The sequence below is a fragment of the Cydia splendana genome, chromosome 16, assembly GCF_910591565.1.
Source record: "Cydia splendana chromosome 16, ilCydSple1.2, whole genome shotgun sequence".
Lineage (NCBI taxonomy): Eukaryota > Metazoa > Arthropoda > Insecta > Lepidoptera > Tortricidae > Cydia > Cydia splendana.
Window position 1 is genome coordinate 9,376,499 of NC_085975.1, and position 18,778 is coordinate 9,395,276.

Sequence of the window (18,778 nt, forward strand, 5' to 3'; positions counted from 1 at the left end):
AATATGGCACTTCCTCACGTTAGCTTATTTTTAGGGTTCCGTACCCAAAGGGTAAAAATGGGACCCTATTACTAAGACTCCACTGTCCATCCGTCTGTCTGTCACTAGGCTGTATCTCATGAACCGTGATAGCTAGACAGTTGAAATTTTCACAGATGATGTATTTCTATTGCCGCTATAACAACAAATACTAAAAACAGAATATAATCTAAATATATAAACGTGAAAGACCTGACTGACTGACTGACTGACTGACTTAAATCAACGCACAGCCCAAACCGCTGGGACTAGAAAGTCCAAATTTGGCAACTAGATTCCTTATAAGGTCTAGGGGTCCACTAAGAAAGGATTTTTCAAAATTCATCCCCTAAAGGAGTGAAATGGGGGTCCAAAGTTTGTATGGGGAAACAAGATTAGTTAGACTATTTTATTCCAAATTTCACAGGAGTATTCCTAAAGATAAATGAGTAAACACGTGTTTCAGGTTTTTTGAAAATTGAACCCCTAAGAGGGGGAAAAGTCCCCAATAGGGTTGATATCTCAAAATAACAATATGGGTATCGTTTTCATAGTATTTTGAGACGCTAATAACAAAAATGGCATCAAAATTAAAATTAACGTAGCCGAAGTGAACAATCATCCCCCTGGTGGGGGTGCAATGGGGTTGAAATTTCAAAATATCAATATGGGTATCATTTCCATGGTTTTGTGGGACGCTAATTACAAAAATGGGATCAAAATTAAAATATAACGTAGCCGACGTGAACTATGGCCCCTGGTGGGGAATGCTAATTACGAAGATAGCATAGACGGTTGTAACATACACGCTGATTTACAGCCACGTGACGTGATCCAGACTTTTGAGAATGCAATGCCTTAAAGTAATTTTTTTTAGCTATTAGCTCAGGGGAAATTTCACTAATACCTACAATGGCTGTTGAATTGTTGGATATTGATGGGACCATGTTGGCTCACACCGTAGTACCTATAATTGGAGATGGAGCCTGTCAGGCCGCGTAGCCAAGATGCCAATCGCTTACTCTCCGTAGCGATCGAAACGCAACTGTCACTGTCGCGCTAATATGGAAGAGTGATAGAGAGACATAATGCTTTTCGTTGTCGAAGCGATAGCGATTGTAACCTTGGCTAGGCCGGCTGTTTCGCGCCATCTCCTATCTTCTGTATGATACGCAGGTGATGGCCAGGGAGGTGCGCGAGCAAATCGTTAGTCACGTGGTGGCCAACTGGGAGGAGTTTGTTATTATGTCTCATTAACAGTAACGGTGATAATTACTCCGTTGAATACTGCCTTGAAATGTCGCGCCCGTTTACTTACGGTAGTCTCTGCGAGTTGGTAGCGGCAGGACAACTGTTTCCGTGGGTTTTCGAAGTTTACCGCAACAATGAGCTATATATGAGAGTTGGTACTGTGGGTAATCCGGTGGGCCGACTAAGATTTTCAAGTGATTTGTCTAGCGGTCATTTTGACGTATATATTCGCAGTGAATTACTCGTAAGACCCACAATATCAGAGCCCCCTTCTTCACTCCTCTCTGTGGTTGCCAAGAAGATTACCACGAGAAGGAATGAGGAGATTATCACCCCATTTAGAATCAGACTCATCATTATCTCTTACCGCTACCAAAACAGTTACTAAAAAACGCCGTGCCAGGTTCACGAATACTACACGGAACAAACAACTAAAAGCTGCCGCAAATAAATATATGAAAAACAAATCATCAGATCACCAAGCTGCCGTAAGCAATTACCAAAAAATGAACCCTGATGTACCTACACAGAGAAGCAGTAGCTAGGTATCAGCATCAGCAAGCCCACCCCGAGGTAAACCGTGACACCTCCGCTAGGTATCAGCAAACCCACCCCGAGGTAAACCGTGACACCTCCGCTAGGTATCAGCAAATCACACACACTGATACACTTCATCCATGTAAAACTCCGCACCATTTTGCAATTCTCTCTCAAGTTGCCGTTTAATGTCGTCCGAAAAACTGTCCTTATATTTTTCCCAGAGACTTAATGGGTCAGTAAAAAGTTCACGCAGCTTGAAGGGAGAATCGCACAACGCAGCTTCCTCTAAAGTTGAGTCCCAATGTTTATCGTCCTCTAGCAATCCAAGGGAGGACCACTAATGTAGTGTATAAGGAGGTGCTATAGGTACAAAAGGCTACAACTACATAAATAAAAAATATAAATTAAAAGGTGTTAGGTACAAAACGTACATTAGATTATATTAAATAAGTCGAGCTCGATTAATCGATATAATTACAATTGGTGTCTTCAAGTCAAGAGTGAATACTGTGAATAAGCTTTTACTGAAATAGTGAGCTACACCTTCGTAGGGTTGCAAATAGAAAAAAAACCAAATTTTTTTTTTCAAATTTATGAAAAAAAACATAAAAAAAAACCTGGCACCATGGTTTTTTTTCTAAATTAGGTTTTTTTTTCAGATGAACAAAAATATGCCACAATATTGTTGGTGTTGCCAACAGTAAATTGCGATAACTACCACTACAGATTTCATTTATGTTGTTATTAATCAAAGTTGTTAAATTAAATTGGTTTAATGGTTAACATAAACTGACATAAAGTCTAAAACAAGTAAAACAACCGTATAAAAGTATTAACTGCCTTGCAAATTTTGAGTTTTCATACTTTTGAAAAAAAACGTACTCCAGAAAAAAAACGTTTTTTTTCATGTTTTTTCTCAAGTCAGAAAAAAACCGTTTTTTTACAACCCTACACCTTCGGCCTTGTCATCACTTTCCAGCAGGTGAGACTAAGGTCAGTCACTGTTCAGTCCGTAAAAAAAAAAACAAAATTAAAAAAACTCTCCTGCGCGTGCGAAGCCGCGGGCAAAAGCTAGTAAATATATAAGTGGGGCTCCCATGCAATAAACGTGACTTTTTTTGCTGTTTTTTGCGTAATGGGACGGAGCCCTTAGTGCGCGAGTCCGACTCGCACTTGACCGGTTTTTCTTATGATTTTTTTATAGACACCCACTTAAAGTGTAGGTGGCTATAAAATATCATAAGGAAAAATAAGGCAAAACATAAATAGATTCTTGTATCAAGTTTACCCGAATAAGAGCATATAATTGTACTGAAAAACCCTTTTGTGTAAGAGCGAAATGGAGTACAAACAAGGTTTTCGCTCCAAGGACTCGCCCCCGCCGTAAACAATCGACGGGGTCACAATTCCACATAATTTTTGACAACTTGTGACACTGCGAATTTTCATTGTGACATAATCGCTCATAGTAGTAGGGGAGCCCACGATGCTAAATCGGGATTTACTCGAGCGTCATACAGACCTATTGGAATCGAAATATGATAAGAAGAAAAAAAAGTTATATAAAGTTTTTTTTTCCAGCGAGCCGGAAAGCGTCTACAATTTTTTTTTTTCCACGTTAATGCTATATTTTTTCTATAACTTAATATAACACTTATTTGTAGGCATTTTCTTGATCTGACGAACACAAGTTTGACGCCTAATTTTTACATTGTAACCGTCAGATTAAGGAAATGCATGCAAATAATTATCAGATTTAGTAATAGCACAATTATAGCGTTAATTTGGACTAATATGACCAAATCCACAATCTGCTTAACAATTTCTTGAAATCCCCACCAACCAAGGGCTCAACATAGATGGCTAAAAGGAGTAAAGGTAGACTACACGGGGTAGCAAGATATCATTCATATCTTAATCTGACGCGCTCGAGTAAACACAAAAATCCCCTCTTGGGCTCCCCTACCATAGGTACATATTATTAAACAGCCTCCTAGCCTAGTCGGTAGTGACACTACACTAAAGCAGGAGGTCCGAACCCAGGGTTCGAATCCTGGTACGGGCATTTATTTGTGTGTTCCTGAGTTATGGATGTTTTCTATGTACAGTTGTGTGCAATATAATAGCAGTCAATAAGAAAATTATAGTGTATGTTAATTCCGTAATTTGATATCTCCTATCACCAACACTGGCTCGACAATGCCCTCGCACAATCATTAACTCCACTTCCTTGATAGTCAACGTATAGCCAGCGGCCATCGTCCCACAGACAAGTGAAGTCTCTTTCACGGCTTTCCCGCCAATACAAGGACACACGAGACAGCGTATGTATGCTATTTAAGCCACTCGCATAACCGCATACACTACATCCCTCCCTTGAAGTTAAATTAGATAAATAACAACAAGCATATTGTGACCAAATCAATATATTCTACAATACTAGAATCAGTCTCCAGGTTAACCATTAACAGTGCATATTATTTTGCTTTTACAAGACTTTAAACAAGTATTATATTTTTTATAAAGTATGAATGTAATTAACAATACAAACTAACAAATAATAATAATAAACGAATAATGGCACAGTAATCACAGCTCATTATTACTATCACCTTGTTCCCCACCAGTTCCTTCTTCCTGGTCTTTCCTCTGCACAGCTTCCCACTGTCCTTCTACTCTTTTCAGGTGAACTACATTTCTCCTCAGTACTTGCCCTGTTATATCATTTTTCACTGAGATGTCGCCTCTAGTAGCACTTTGTACCGTATAAGGTGTTGGATTGTAGTTTGAGCTGAGTTTATGTCCTTTGTCCATATTCTTGACATATACTTTATCTCCTTCAGCTAGACTAGACTCAGTAGCACCTCTTCTTTTGTCTGCATATTCTTTCCCTTTTTCTTTCTGTATCTTATCACGCTCTCGTACCCCCAGGTCAACAGTAGTGCTTTCAAATCTATCAATAGATGGAATCTTGTCTCTATTCTGTCGTCTAAAGAACAGTTCTGATGGTGACTTGTCTGTGGATGAATGGGGCGTACTGTTATACATTAATAGGTACTCCATCAAACTTTCTTTAATGTCCTTTTTCTCCAAATGACTGATCTTGAGGCGTTTCATTATGTCACGATTCTGTCTTTCGACCTCTCCGTTCATCTGGGGCCAATACGGTACCGTGTTGTGAACGATGATATTGCATTCTTCGCAAAACGATCGAAACTCTTCGCTCACAAACTGCCGGCCGTTGTCTACAGTTATTGAGACAGGGTAACCTAGCCTGCTAAAAATTTCTTTGAGCAGCTTTATAATTTGACAACTGGTTACTATCTTGCTGATTTTAACTTCTTTATAGCGGCTATAATAGTCTACTACAACTAGCAGGTAGTCATTGTTAGGTAAAGGTCCTAAAAGATCCATCGCGACATCAACCCACGGAGCTAAAGGAAGTTCGCGTCTCTTCAGGGGTGTTGGAGGATTTGGTAAGCCTACTAGGGTGCAACTCTTGCAGGATTTAACCAAATTTTCTGCATCCTTGTCGATTCTTGGCCACCACACCTTTGACCTGAGCCTACCCTTCATTGCGACAATCCCAGGGTGGCCTTCGTGCGCAGCGTCCAGTACTCCTTTCCTCAATTTCTGAGGTATCACAATTCGGTTTCCTCGAAGTAAAATATCACCGTAGAAACATAGTTCATTCTCAAATATTTTATAACCTTTGACGGTCTCATTCCATTCTTTTTCATAGACTCCCTTTTTAACGCCTCTTACTTCTTCATCATTCACCGAAGCTTCAATAATGGCAGACATTGAAGTCGCATGTGGTCTTGCTTGCTCCACAATTTGATGTATGTGTTCGTCTCCTCCTTTAGATTGTGCATCTATCAATTTGCATAGGCGAGATAACGGATCCGCGATATTCACCTTTCCTGGCCTGTAGGTTACGTTATAATCATATGATTGGAGTCTCAGCACCCAACGTTCAATGCGTGCACAAGGCTTTGATTTTAGTCCAAACAATATTTCCAATGGCTTGTGATCTGTAATGAGATCAAACTTCTTGCCGAAGAGAAATATATTAAAATGTTCAACAGACCAAACTAGTGCAAGAGCCTCTTTCTCAGTTTGACTGTATTTTCTTTCGCAGTCTGTTAATGTCCGGTTTCCATACGCGATTATTCGCGGGCCATTTGAATCAGTTTGTATTAAAATAGCTCCAAGGCCAACAGGGCTCGCGTCAGCAATAACTTGGGTTTTGTCATTAATATCGTAATATCCTAGCGATTGTATTTTACTTAGTGCCTCTTTCAGCTCTGTAAATGCCCTGTCTTGCTCGCTAGTCCAATATGGTTTGATGTCAGCCTTTTTTCCCAGTTTTTTCCTTAACAATTCTTTTAAAGGTTCCGTTCTGGTGGCTAAATTAGGCAACCACTTGTTTACATAATTCACAAGTCCTAAAAAGCTCTGTAGTTCTTCTATTGTTGCCGGAAGCCTGAAGTTAGAAATGCTCTCCATATACTTTGGCAATGGTTTCACTCCACTTGGTGATAGTTCGTGTCCCAAGAAATGGACCTTCTGTTCATTGAGTAGTATGTCATTCTCCTTAAGCACTTCCAACACCATTGCCAGTCGCATGTCATGTTGCTCTTCATTGTCTCCAAAAACTAATATGTCATCTATGAAGTTTAACACTCCGTCACATTTAACTAAAAGCTTTTCCAAAACTTTTTGAAATATCTCCGGAGCGCAAGAAATTCCAAACATGAGTCTTTTATATTGGTAGAGCCCTTTAGCTGTTATAAAGGTGGTTATGTGTCTACAATCCGGGTGTAATTCCAACTGGTGGAAAGCGTCCTTGATATCAAGCTTACTAAAATATTTAGCTTTCCCAATTTCCGGTAATAGTTTATCCATACATGGCAAAGGATGATTTTCCCTTAAAATAGCGGTATTGGCACGTCGCATATCCACACACAGCCGCAAATCTCCATTTTCTTTTATAATGGGCACCATTGGAGACACCCATCGTGAAGGTCCATTAACTTCTTCAATGATGTCTCGAGCAAGTAAGTCTTGGATCTTGTTCTCAACTTTTTGTTCTAGAGGCAATGGTATTCTCCGGTATGGCTGTGATACTGGTTGTACATTTTGGTCAATAGGGATTTCTACCAGTAAGTACATCCTTGAGCTTGGGAAACGGTTTTGACTTGACATCTTCATCAATTTTATTCACATCTACACAAATTTTCAAGACGCCCAGACGTGTTGCCGTTTCTCTGCCCAACAAGTCTTGCGTACCTCCCGCAATAACATAAACTGTTGCATATTCTTCGCGACCATTTGCCTTAATTGTAGTTTCAAATGATCCTTTAACATTGAGTGGAGTGTGACTGCCATATGGCATAAGAGATCTGGTTGGGTTGGATGTTTGGTTGGTTGCTATAGCTCCTAAACTTTTCAAGGTTTCCCAAGTTTCTCCTGTAATAAGGTTGGGCCTGCAACCAGAATCAACCAGCAAATCAGTCTTGATTCCACCCAAGACGCATTCAATTATGGCATCGTTGTCAATATTAAAAACATAATCTACTTCAACTCTTGCTTTTTTGTTTCCCTTTATGTTCCTACTTGAGTGATTATCCAATTTCCTTTTCATGCCACTTGTTCTGCAGTATTGACGGAAATGTCCCATCTTGCCACAACCAAAACAAGTTTTATCCAATGCAGGACACTCTTTGTAATCGGTTTGATGGTTCTTCTTCCCGCAACGTCCACAAGGTATTGTATTATTTCTTCTGTGTGTTTCTTCTTTCTTAGTTCTGTAAGCACCATCTTTCTTATTTCTATTGTAAATGGCATTAACTTCTTGGTTTTCTTCCTTTTTCTCTGAGCTTCCTTGTTTTTTATCATATATTTCTAATTGGTCATTGACTAAGTACTTCTAATGTATTCGCCTCAGTCACTATTTTTTCTAAGGTAATGCTGTCACCTATTGTGAGAATCTTCTTGCGTAGTTCAGCTGAATTACATTTTTCAGTGATCTGGTCAATCAAGTGGTCATCTTTTTTATCAAAACTGCATTTCTCAGCTTGTTTCCGAAGTCGGACTAAAAAACTTTCAAACTTTTCTTTATCTTCCTGTTTGATCAGTCTGAACATGTGACGCTCAAAAACCCGGTTAGTCTTGGGGACAAAGTATTCATCAAGTTTTTTTATTGCTGTGTCGAAAACATCTACTCCCACTGCAGCTTTAACCTCTGCACCAGGTAAGTTGTAGTAAATATCTTGCAGGCTTGTTCCTCCGAAGTGCAGTAATGTAGCTCGTTTCTTCACATCTGATGTGACATCAGCGGCATCAATATATATGAATAGTGACCTCTTCCATCTCTCCCATTTGCTGCCGATGGAACTTCGGTCACCATCCAAGTCTAGCCCCTCCAGGGTCAGCGATGGTTGTTGAGTCATAGTAACGTAATCCCGTTACGGCCACCTGAAATATCAAATTAGTTCGTAACCAATAGGTTAATCACCTGACTGTTTTCAATTTAATGAAGGTTGTCAACCAGTTCCAATTTAATGGAGGTGTTCCTTTGAACAACCAGACATTTCCCAATTTAATGGAGGCTATGCCGACCAATTCCAATTGAATGGAGGTATTCATTTGAACTACCAGACTATTTCCAATTTAATGGAGGTTGTCAACCATATTCAATTTAATGAAGGTGTTCCTTTGAACAACCAGACATTTCCCAATTTAATGGAGGCTATGCCGACCAATTCCAATTGAATGGAGGTATTCATTTGAACTACCAGACTATTTCCAATTTAATGGAGGTTATGTCAACCCAGTTTAACATAATAAAGTATTTATGAAAGTTTGTACTTCACTAAATAACCTAGAATAAATATGCGTATTATTGAGATGAACTCCGCTGGAAAATAAGAACTAAACATTTTAATTTTGATTTTTATTACACCAGCTACACACCATTGGCATTAATGACACTAGCAGTTCAAATGTAACATTCTCATGATAAATTGCAATAACTAAATAAATAATATGGATTTATAACAACCCGGCAGCCATTTTGTATATATTTCACATGACTGTGCATCTTAAGAGTGAATATGTACAACTTTTATTACTTTAAAGTTGAATGACGGTAAAAAAAAACACATATTAAATGGCTAACATTGAAATTAATAACAATGCACGAATCTCAATTCAGAATGCAAAATGAACATTGTTTTTTACTATTTTACGCTGTCTAGGTTCCTTACTTGTTTGTGTACAAGCCGGGTTAAACAAACCCAAATTTTCCATTAAAAACCCCGCTTACATAATGATATATGGCATTTAATGGTAGAAACGATCAAATATATTGTACAAATAGTGTTTTGTATATGAGGCTTGGCAATTATAACGATGTTATTTTAATTTTGGAATGGAATTATAACCTAAGTTTTTTGCCAAAACTGGTCATCCATTTCCTTGAGATTTTAGCAATGAAGCTTACCTTTTTTCTCGTCGCCACTTATAGTGTATGTTAATTCCGTAATTTGATATCTCCTATCACCAACACTGGCTCGACAATGCCCTCGCACAATCATTAACTCCACTTCCTTGATAGTCAACGTATAGCCAGCGGCCATCGTCCCACAGACAAGTGAAGTCTCTTTCACGGCTTTCCCGCCAATACAAGGACACACGAGACAGCGTATGTATGCTATTTAAGCCACTCGCATAACCGCATACACTACAAAAATGAAAAGTAGGGGAAAACTATAACTTTAGATCAATTAAATTGGATCTTTTTTTATAATTATTCTACATTACTTGACATTGGGTAGGTATATCAAAATAAACTTTAACCTTTTTCTATAAGACGACCTTCGTAGCAGAGTGAGCTCTAAATAATTGCCGCTCATGACAAACCAAGTAGTTAGTAGGGACTACATTATACATTGAAACAAAACAATAATTTTCCAAATCGGTTTAGAAATGACGGAGTTCTGAGGTAACATACATACAAAATAAAAATAAAAATACGGTCGAATTGATAACCTCCTACTATTTTGAAGTCGGTTAAAAATAAATATAATTATACGGCTACGAAAACGGTTACGGGTACGGTTATGAAATTGATTAATATTAGTAAATCTAACTTACATAATTATATTCGTCGAATGGGTTGCTCTTGAATGTCGCGAAGTCAAACGTGATGATTTTTTCAGCTCATGGCACTGCAGTACCTTCGTGTATTACAAACGGCCCAATGCCATTGTGTTCTGAGAGCAAATTCCTGGGCTTTACGGTTGACTCGAACCTTGGCTGGAAGTGTCATGTTGACCAATTATGCAATAGGTTGAGTAGTGCTGTCTTCGCCATCAAGAACCTACAGCCACTTATATCACGAAAAGCACTGAAGGCTGTGTATTTTTCCCATTTTCATTCATTAATATCTTACGGGACGTTAATATGGGGAAATTCCACAGATTCAAAGCGAGTCTTGATACTTCAAAAACGGGCGGTTCGATTGCTAGCTGGAGTCCAAGCCAGACATTCGTGTAAGGAGCTATTCAAGCAAATCGGCATAATGACACACTACTCACTTTACATATTTCAAGTATTAATGTTTGTAAGAAATAATTTCCCAATGTTCAAACGTGTCGAGGTTGCGGGCAAACAGCTCCGATCCACGGGTAGACTACGCACAGTGCCGCGTCGCATGGCACTTTCAGTCAAAAATCCGAGGGTGATTGGACCAACGTACTATGAACGTCTACCTGCAAAATTGCGAACTGAACCATCTGACGAAACATTTGAACGCCAATTGAGACTCTTTTTATTGGATAATCCATTATATTCTGTAAATGAATATATAGAAATGACATGTATATAACACAATAAACTGAATGTAATTAATTTTTCTTTGACCTATATTCTATTTTTATTTTTATTTGACGATCATTATGACATATCCATGGTTACATGGATACCTAGTTTGAGATCAAAAATGGGGAAAAAGGAGTCGAAACGGACCTCAATCCTGCAAGTAGCTACAGAGTTTTACAAAGACCTCTATAGTGACACTAACCACGAGTCTATTGTCGAACTACATGAAAACCCTGAAGAAGAAACACTTGAGGTCCCAAGCATCCTAGAGAAAGAAATAGAATTTGCCATAAAATCACAAAAAGCAGAGAAAGCGCCTGGTCCAGACAAAATAACAAATGAAATGTTAAAAGCCACTTTAAAAGTAATTTCTAAACCGCTGACAAGTATCCTTAACGAAGTATTAAGGACTGAAAAAGTACCAGAGCAGTGGAAAAAATCTATTATTATATTGCTACACAAAAAAGGTGACAAACAATCAATAAACAATTATAGACCTATAAGTTTAATGCCAAACCTATACAAAGTATTCTCAAAGATTTTACTAAACCGGCTAACAAAGACATTAGACGAAAACCAACCAAGAGAACAGGGAGGATTTAGATCTAATTTTAGCACTATAGACCACATATTTGTAGTCAAACAAATAATCGAAAAACTAACAGAATTCAGGAAAATATACTACTTGGCATTTGTGGACTACAATAAGGCTTTTGACAGCTTAAAGCATGCGAGCATATGGAGCGCCCTGCTACAGCAAGGAGTAAACAAAAAATACATTCGGATTATCAAAGAAATATACAATAACTGTAGTTCGGCAATCCAACTAGAAGCCATGGGAACAGAATTTTCTATCAGCAAAGGGGTGCGACAGGGCGACCCACTCTCACCAAAATTATTCTCAGCCGTGCTAGAGCACCTATTTCGAAACCTTAACTGGGATTATCAAGGCATAAACATACATGGTAAAAAACTTAGCCACCTGAGATTTGCGGACGATCTAGTGCTATTTGCGGAAAGTGCCCAATCACTACAAGAAATGCTAGAGCAACTCGCTGAGCAAAGTGCTGAAGTAGGACTAACAATGAACACAGAGAAGACCAAGGTTATGTCAAACCACACCAAAAATCTTATACTTGTCCATGGAAATGAGATTGAATATGTCGAGGAATACACATATCTAGGACAAATTATAACAGGTTCAAACATGACGAGTAAAGAAATTGAAAAAAGAACTGTTAACGCATGGAAAGCCTACTGGTCATTGAGAGACATTCTAAAAAACCAAGATTTACCATTGTCTTGCAAATCAAAGGTATTTGATATGTGTGTTCTACCATGTATGACTTACGGATGTCAAACCTGGGCAGTAACTAAAAAAGATCTCCAAAAGTTAAAAGTTTGCCAACACAACATGGAAAGATCAATCTTATCTGTAAAAAGGAAAGACAAAGTAAGACTGACAGATATTAGAAAGAAAACTAAAATTAAGGATATATCAGTAACTGTAAAAATGTTAAAATGGAAATGGGCTGGACATATGGCAGAGAAGGTAAAAATAAGTGGGATAGAGAGGTAGCGGAATGGTATCCTAGAGATGGAAAGAGGAGAGAAGGGAGACCAATAATGAGGTGGTCGGATGACATCAAGAAGCATGCGGGAGTAAATTGGATTGGGACAGCACAGAATAGAGAGCTATGGAGAGAGCTGGAGGAGGCCTATGCCAAGAAGGCAGACTGAATAATTAATAAAAAGCAATGACATTCAAAAATATATTTATTAAAATTAATTAAGGAAAAATGTTAATATAAATGAAATGTGAATTAATTTAAATGTAATATGTAATGAACTTTATTTTTTTGGTCAATAAAGGCTATTCTTATCTTATCTTATCTTATGACATATCCATGCTTACTGTATTGACATTGTTTTTACATTTTATATTATTTGACATTACTATGAAGTATTTGAACAAATTAAATTATTTTTCAGAAAATATAGCTAGCTCGGTATCATCATGAGAATGATCCAGATAGAAGGTTCGAACCATACTGTTCTACCTTAGAGATGGCCAGGGGGCGCCACAAGCCTTCAGTAGGAAGTGCATATACTTGGAAAATTTGACTAATGTCGCTGTGGCCCGGTGGCCGAGTGGCTCAGGCACCTGCCGCGATAGCAGAGGACGCTGGTTCGATTCCAGCCTGGGGCACTGGAGGCCTTGGTCACTTTTTCTTAGTATATGACATTTATTTCAGTTTATTATTTGACATTGTTAAAAAAAATTTAGTTAATTAATTGATTGCTTATTATAGTTACGAGTATAATGGTTTTTAAATTGTGTACTTATTGCTTGACATTTGTATAATTATAATCAATTGTTATTTTCCTACTTGACGATCATAATATAAATTCGTATAGATTAGTGTAAAATAATTTATATTGTAATTTCATATTATGAAATAAATAAATCTAAATCTAAATCTAAAATCTATACGGCATATTCCGGTCATATTGATCGGAAATGGAGCAAATTACACATTTAAAACATTACAAGTCTAACTTACAATACAAGCACAAGCTCGTCTTGTGTTTATTTTAATAAAATGATACTGCTATTCATTTAATATTATTATTTGGAGTCCTGTAGAAACACAGTCGTCATATTGTAATAAGATTTCAAGGTTCCTAGTAAAAACGACTGTTTGAAAAAATAAAACACTTTACTGGTATCGAAAACTACGTTAACCTCATAGAAAAAATACTAGTGCCAGGTGGCTATTATTAGAGAAAACAGTTACCGTTAAATGGAATAGAAATTTATGAAATATAATGTGACATGAAAACTTAAAAATACATCTTACTCGTATTCTGTATGAAATACCAAAATGGATGCCACTCAGCATATGCCGTGCCGGTGACTAAGATAAACCATGGCATTGGTTTTCAGGGCAGCCAAGAGAAAAATATTAAATAAAACAAAACAAAACTAAGAGGTAGCAAGTGAGATTAAACTAAGTATAATTAGACAAAAACAGTGCATAATCCGGGCTTTAACAATTAAAACGTAAAAGTGTTACTTACGAAAAAGTACTTCATTCATCATTATTCAAGTACTAAGTAATTTTACGGTTTACGAAGGTGTGCCATGAATATCGTTCCGTCTATTTACAATGTACACATAAACGAAGTTCGCCTGGCTCGAGCAAGAAACTTTAAAGAAAAAATAACAAAGAAGGATGAGAACGGATAGGATTTAAACAACATTAAGTTAAACTTGGCCACGTCTGTAAAGGATTGCAGGGACCACGGCACGAGATAACTTGGACGAGGATCAAGACAAGTATTATTTGTTTGTGTGGGCATTTCAAAAACCGTCCCCCTAACTTTTTTTAATGACGTCGATGGCAAACACATGGCCTGATATTAACCGCGTGGTCAGGTTAGAAGTAAAGTCGGAAAACTCGGACGGACGGAAAGACCAGTTGATGACCAGTTTATACAGTTTATGTTATAGGGTCGCGTTGGAACCCTCCAGATACGAAGCTCTAGAAATACAAGTGGTATTTTTCTAAAGCAACGGGACGTCATTGTATAAAACGATTTCAATTCATACACACTTTGTGCTTCGTCGAGATAAAATTGGTTAATGTTTTCAACAGAACACTCCATGAGCATTTAGTACATTTTGTTCATAATTAAGTAAACTCAACTCGTTAAATAGCCCCAGGACATTTCGATACCTACTGGCTGTTTTTAAACTGTAAGTAATTTAGCGTGACGGCGTGAGGTGATTAGCTAGGTCATGGACAATGGGACCAACTCCAATATCGCGAAAAATAATTGGGTGTTACTCATAGGACACTTGAAATTTTATCTAGTCATGCTAGCTGAATATGATGGAAGAGTTGAAAACATACTGTGACTATAGTGATATACAGAATGTACCTAAGGAATTTTAAATTTTATCTTCCTAGTTACCCGTATAGTTTCGCCATGTCCGTTGTCCGTCCAAAGCATTGGTATGTACCCGAGCAAGTGAAAAATTCCAAAATTGAACCACGAGAGTAGCGAATGGTTCGAAAAGTGGAATCTTGAGCGTTGCGAGGGTTTAACTTGTTAAACGTGCCTTGGCACGAAGGTTTAAGGTATAGTCGCTGACGGTCTAGAACGCAAAATGACTAGTGTAATATTTTGCCTATATCGCTTTAGTCTACATCGCGAACGGTCTAGAACGGAAAATGACCACTTTTTTATATCACACAGGTAGGTTAGGTTCGTTAGTTATCTTCAAATGGCCGAAGGCCAAACCACACAGAATAGGATCCCCGCGGTAGCGGGGCTCCGTCGACATCGCTAACGTAAAGATAAAACGACAGAAAATGATGTAGGCATTTTGCGTTCTGGACCGTTCGCGATGTAGACTAAGAGCGATATAGGCAAAATGGTTAGTGTAATATTTTGCATATATCGCTTTTAGTCTACATCGCGAACGGTCTAGAACGCAATATGACTTTTTTTTATATCACACAGGTAGGTTAGGTTCGTTAGTTATCTTGAAATGGCCGAAGGCCAAACCGCACAGAATAGGAGCCCCGCGGCAGCGGGGCTCCCTCGACATCGCTAACGTAAAGATAAAACGACGGAAAATGATGTATACGCATTTTGCGTTCTGGACCGTACGCGATGTAGACTAAGAGCGATATAGGCAAAATGTTACACTAGTCATTTTGCGTTCTAGACCGTCCGTGAATAACCCAGATTTAACAATTTTTCCACCGAGTGAAACACAAACATTTTTACCACACCAATGCGTGGAAAATACTAACCGTAAACAAAATCAAATCCAAATGAATGCTATTAAATATAGTTGGTCAAGTAGATCTTGTCAGTAGAAAAAGGCGGCAAATTTGAAAAATGTAGGCGCGAAGGGATATAGTCTCATAGAAAATTTGCCTTTTTCTACTGACAAGATTTGCTTGACCATCTATATCTATCATTCAAAATCATCATTTAAACGTAAATTCTACTAGCCAACATAAAGATATAACTCAAAATTTGCATCAGATTACTTTGCCTCACATTAAATATGGATAAAATGCAAAGGCCATGGCAGGATAAGCTAAGTTGAATCGGTTCAGGCGGAGTATGTCACTTTCTTAGGACGTCACATTCTGAGGACGTCACATTCTGAGTTCGTCACTTTCTGAGTACGGCACTTTCTGAGAACGCCACTTTCTGAGGACGTCACTTTCTGAGTTCGTCACTTTCTGAGTACGTCACTTTCTGAGAACGCCACTTTCTGAGTACGTCACTTTCTGAGTACGTCACTTTCTGAGAACGCCACTTTCTGAGTACGTCACTTTCTGAGGACGTCACTTTCTAAGAACGCCACTTTCTGAGGACGTCACTTTCTGAGTACGTCGCGTTTTTTAGCATAGGTACGATTTAACAGTATAATATACCTACACGAAAAATGTATACTGCCAGCAACCAGATTAGCTGTTCGACATACGGTCGCTTTTATATCTTACATACCAATACCAATCTCTGTTTGCCTTACGCCTGACTGGTAGAGAATTCCATTTGGCAAAACGTCCTATGTTTCGTGCAATAAAGTGAAAATAGAGAAATAAATAATATAGAAACAATCTAATTATGTTTAAATCATTATTTAATTCAGAATACTTAGAAACTACAAGCACCAAAACATTTAGCCACAGATTGGAGTTTGGCCGGCAACAGCTTCGATTCAATACACATAAATGTTTCGCGCAGTAGGAACCATGATTTTATCATTCGCCGCTGTGATTAGCTGGTGAAGGTATCACGGCAAGCTCGCTGACACAAGTAGAAGGTCATTCCCACATATTTACATTTAAACGGACTGCCGCTCCTTTCGTGACAACATATTCTTCAACATACCGCGTCTTCTGCTATGTCTCCATAAACTGACGTCTTTTTTTCTGTTGATGGTGTAAATTTTGGATATCTGCGTATAAAAATCAGCTCTTGCAGTTTTGGTTCAGACAATATTTCTTCTCGTGTCACCTGTGGAGAATAGGCGTCAAAGGATTTTTTCTTCATATCGGCAACTTCTGCATATGGATCACTCCCATACTCTCATAGTTCTCATGTTCTGTATATATTTAATGTAATTTATTTGTTTGTTTTCTTCCTATATAGGTTACATGATGAATTTTTAAATTAATATTACATTGTACTTTTAGCCTGACAATAAAAATCTATCATGTCGCCGATTTGACATCGCTGATTTTTTTCTATTTAAAATCCGAAACTACAAAAAGATTATAAAGTTTGTCAAAGGACTGTCTCATTTCAAACATAGACAGAGATAAACATACTATCTTTGTCTTACACTAGTACTAGCACCCAAAAGAAAAGGATGACTGTAGTTTTTAGTGTTCTTATTTAATGACAAATTTGTTTGACCACTTACAGTCCGTTAACTCTCAGAATGAACTTCGTTTTTCGGGTAAAATCGGACGTATTCGCGTAATAGAATGACAGCGTCGTACTGATTTAGTTGCAACTTGCAATCCAACACTCAAAACTATACAGGGTGGTCTATACCACGACGTCCAAAATTTTTTTTAGATTCCTCAATTCAATTACAGAATATGTATGTTAGCCGGTTTTTCATAGTTTACGAGTTATGAATTTTTGAACTTTTAACTTTTGTTAAGTAATTCCGGGCCGAACCAATTAATTTATTAAAAAAAACTATTGAACTTTTTTGAATGTTTCTTTTTATAACATAATCCTTTACAAACGACGCAGTTGCTAAAAAAAATCAGCATCCTCACTTGGCTGCGAGTTGGAAAAAAAAGTCAAAGTTTTACGTTCAAGCAGGTCAAGTTTAGATTTTACCTAATTAAAAAAAAAACAAGCGAGTTCAACGACTTTTGGTTATTTTAGAAACTGCTAGTCCCTAAGTTTTTTTTAAAGGTTAAAAAAAAGTGACAATAGTCATAATTTGACAGAGTCACCGGTCAAAGGAATCGAGGTGGAAAGTTCCCAAATTAGTAATCTGATAGCCCACGTAGTGAAGATACTAAAAAAAAAAACAATGGGTTGCACTCCGGGAGTGCCGGCAGAAGTGAAAACTCAATGACATTGTAACAGTTTTTCGATCAGGCCACGTGTCCGTCTTACGTCTTACGAATCTTACGGTCACGTGACCTGTCGCGAGTTTAACATTTTTTTCCCCATCACAAAAAGTGGACAGCGCCGCTAAAGAAGTTTTCACTTAAAAATTTTGGACATCGAGGTTTGTACCACCCTGTATAGAGTAGTTAATACCACCATAACTAGTAGGTAAATATTTAAATTCATATTAAAATATGTGACTTTAAAGTACTGTGTAATTATTTACAAATTAAATTTAAAATTTTTGTTTTAATTTATTTTTTTATGTTAAAGTAAATTTTAATTAAAACTAGAGATAAAATAAAAAACACAAGCTATAAAAAATATACTTACCTACAAAAAAATATGTGACTGTTATTATTACCACTCTGTATAATTTCAGCCAGAAGTTGTAAATGACGGTGTGACGTTCTGCTTTCAAATTCTGATTCTATTTTATTTAGATTATGACAAAAAGTCAAATCGCAATATAGTCATCAACCAAATATTAAGCATAACGTCATTAAATTAGGGCTTGTTTTACATTGAGACAATAGGTATCCCTAACTTTTGGCGAGTGAGTAAGAAAGCAGAACAGCAGTATCACCTTCGCGTGTTACCGCCGATACCCGATGTATCTTTCTAAAATCCGAAGGTCATTCTGAGAGTTAACGGACTGTAGATAATATGTTGAGCTAGCTTCGACCCGCGACTTCATCTGCTTGGAAATATCATGATGATGATGATATCGTACCTATGCTAAAAAACGTGACGTACTCAGAAAGTGACGTCCTCAGAAAGTGGCGCTCTCAGAAAGTGACGTCCTCAGAAAGTGACGTACTCAGAAAGTGGCGTTCTCAGAAAGTGACGTACTCAGAAAGTGACGAACTCAGAAAGTGACGTACTCAGAAAGTGACGAACTCAGAAAGTGACGTCC

The 18,778-nt window shown here is 37.7% G+C and overlaps 1 protein-coding gene across 1 annotated transcript; it reads right to left on the reverse strand.

Moving 5' to 3' along the window:
• Nucleotides 1-4,398: 4,398 nt before the first annotated feature.
• Nucleotides 4,399-6,984, reverse strand: LOC134798054 (uncharacterized protein K02A2.6-like). Its single transcript, XM_063770381.1, has one exon. It carries the CDS (start codon nt 6,982-6,984, stop codon nt 4,399-4,401), a length of 2,586 nt encoding a protein of 861 aa, XP_063626451.1.
• Between the last annotated feature and the right edge of the window lie 11,794 nt (nt 6,985-18,778).

Coding starts and splice junctions, on each gene's coding strand:
- LOC134798054 (XM_063770381.1), bottom strand. CDS start 6,984: ATGTACTTACTGGTAGAAATCCCTATTGACCAAAATGTACAACCAGTA.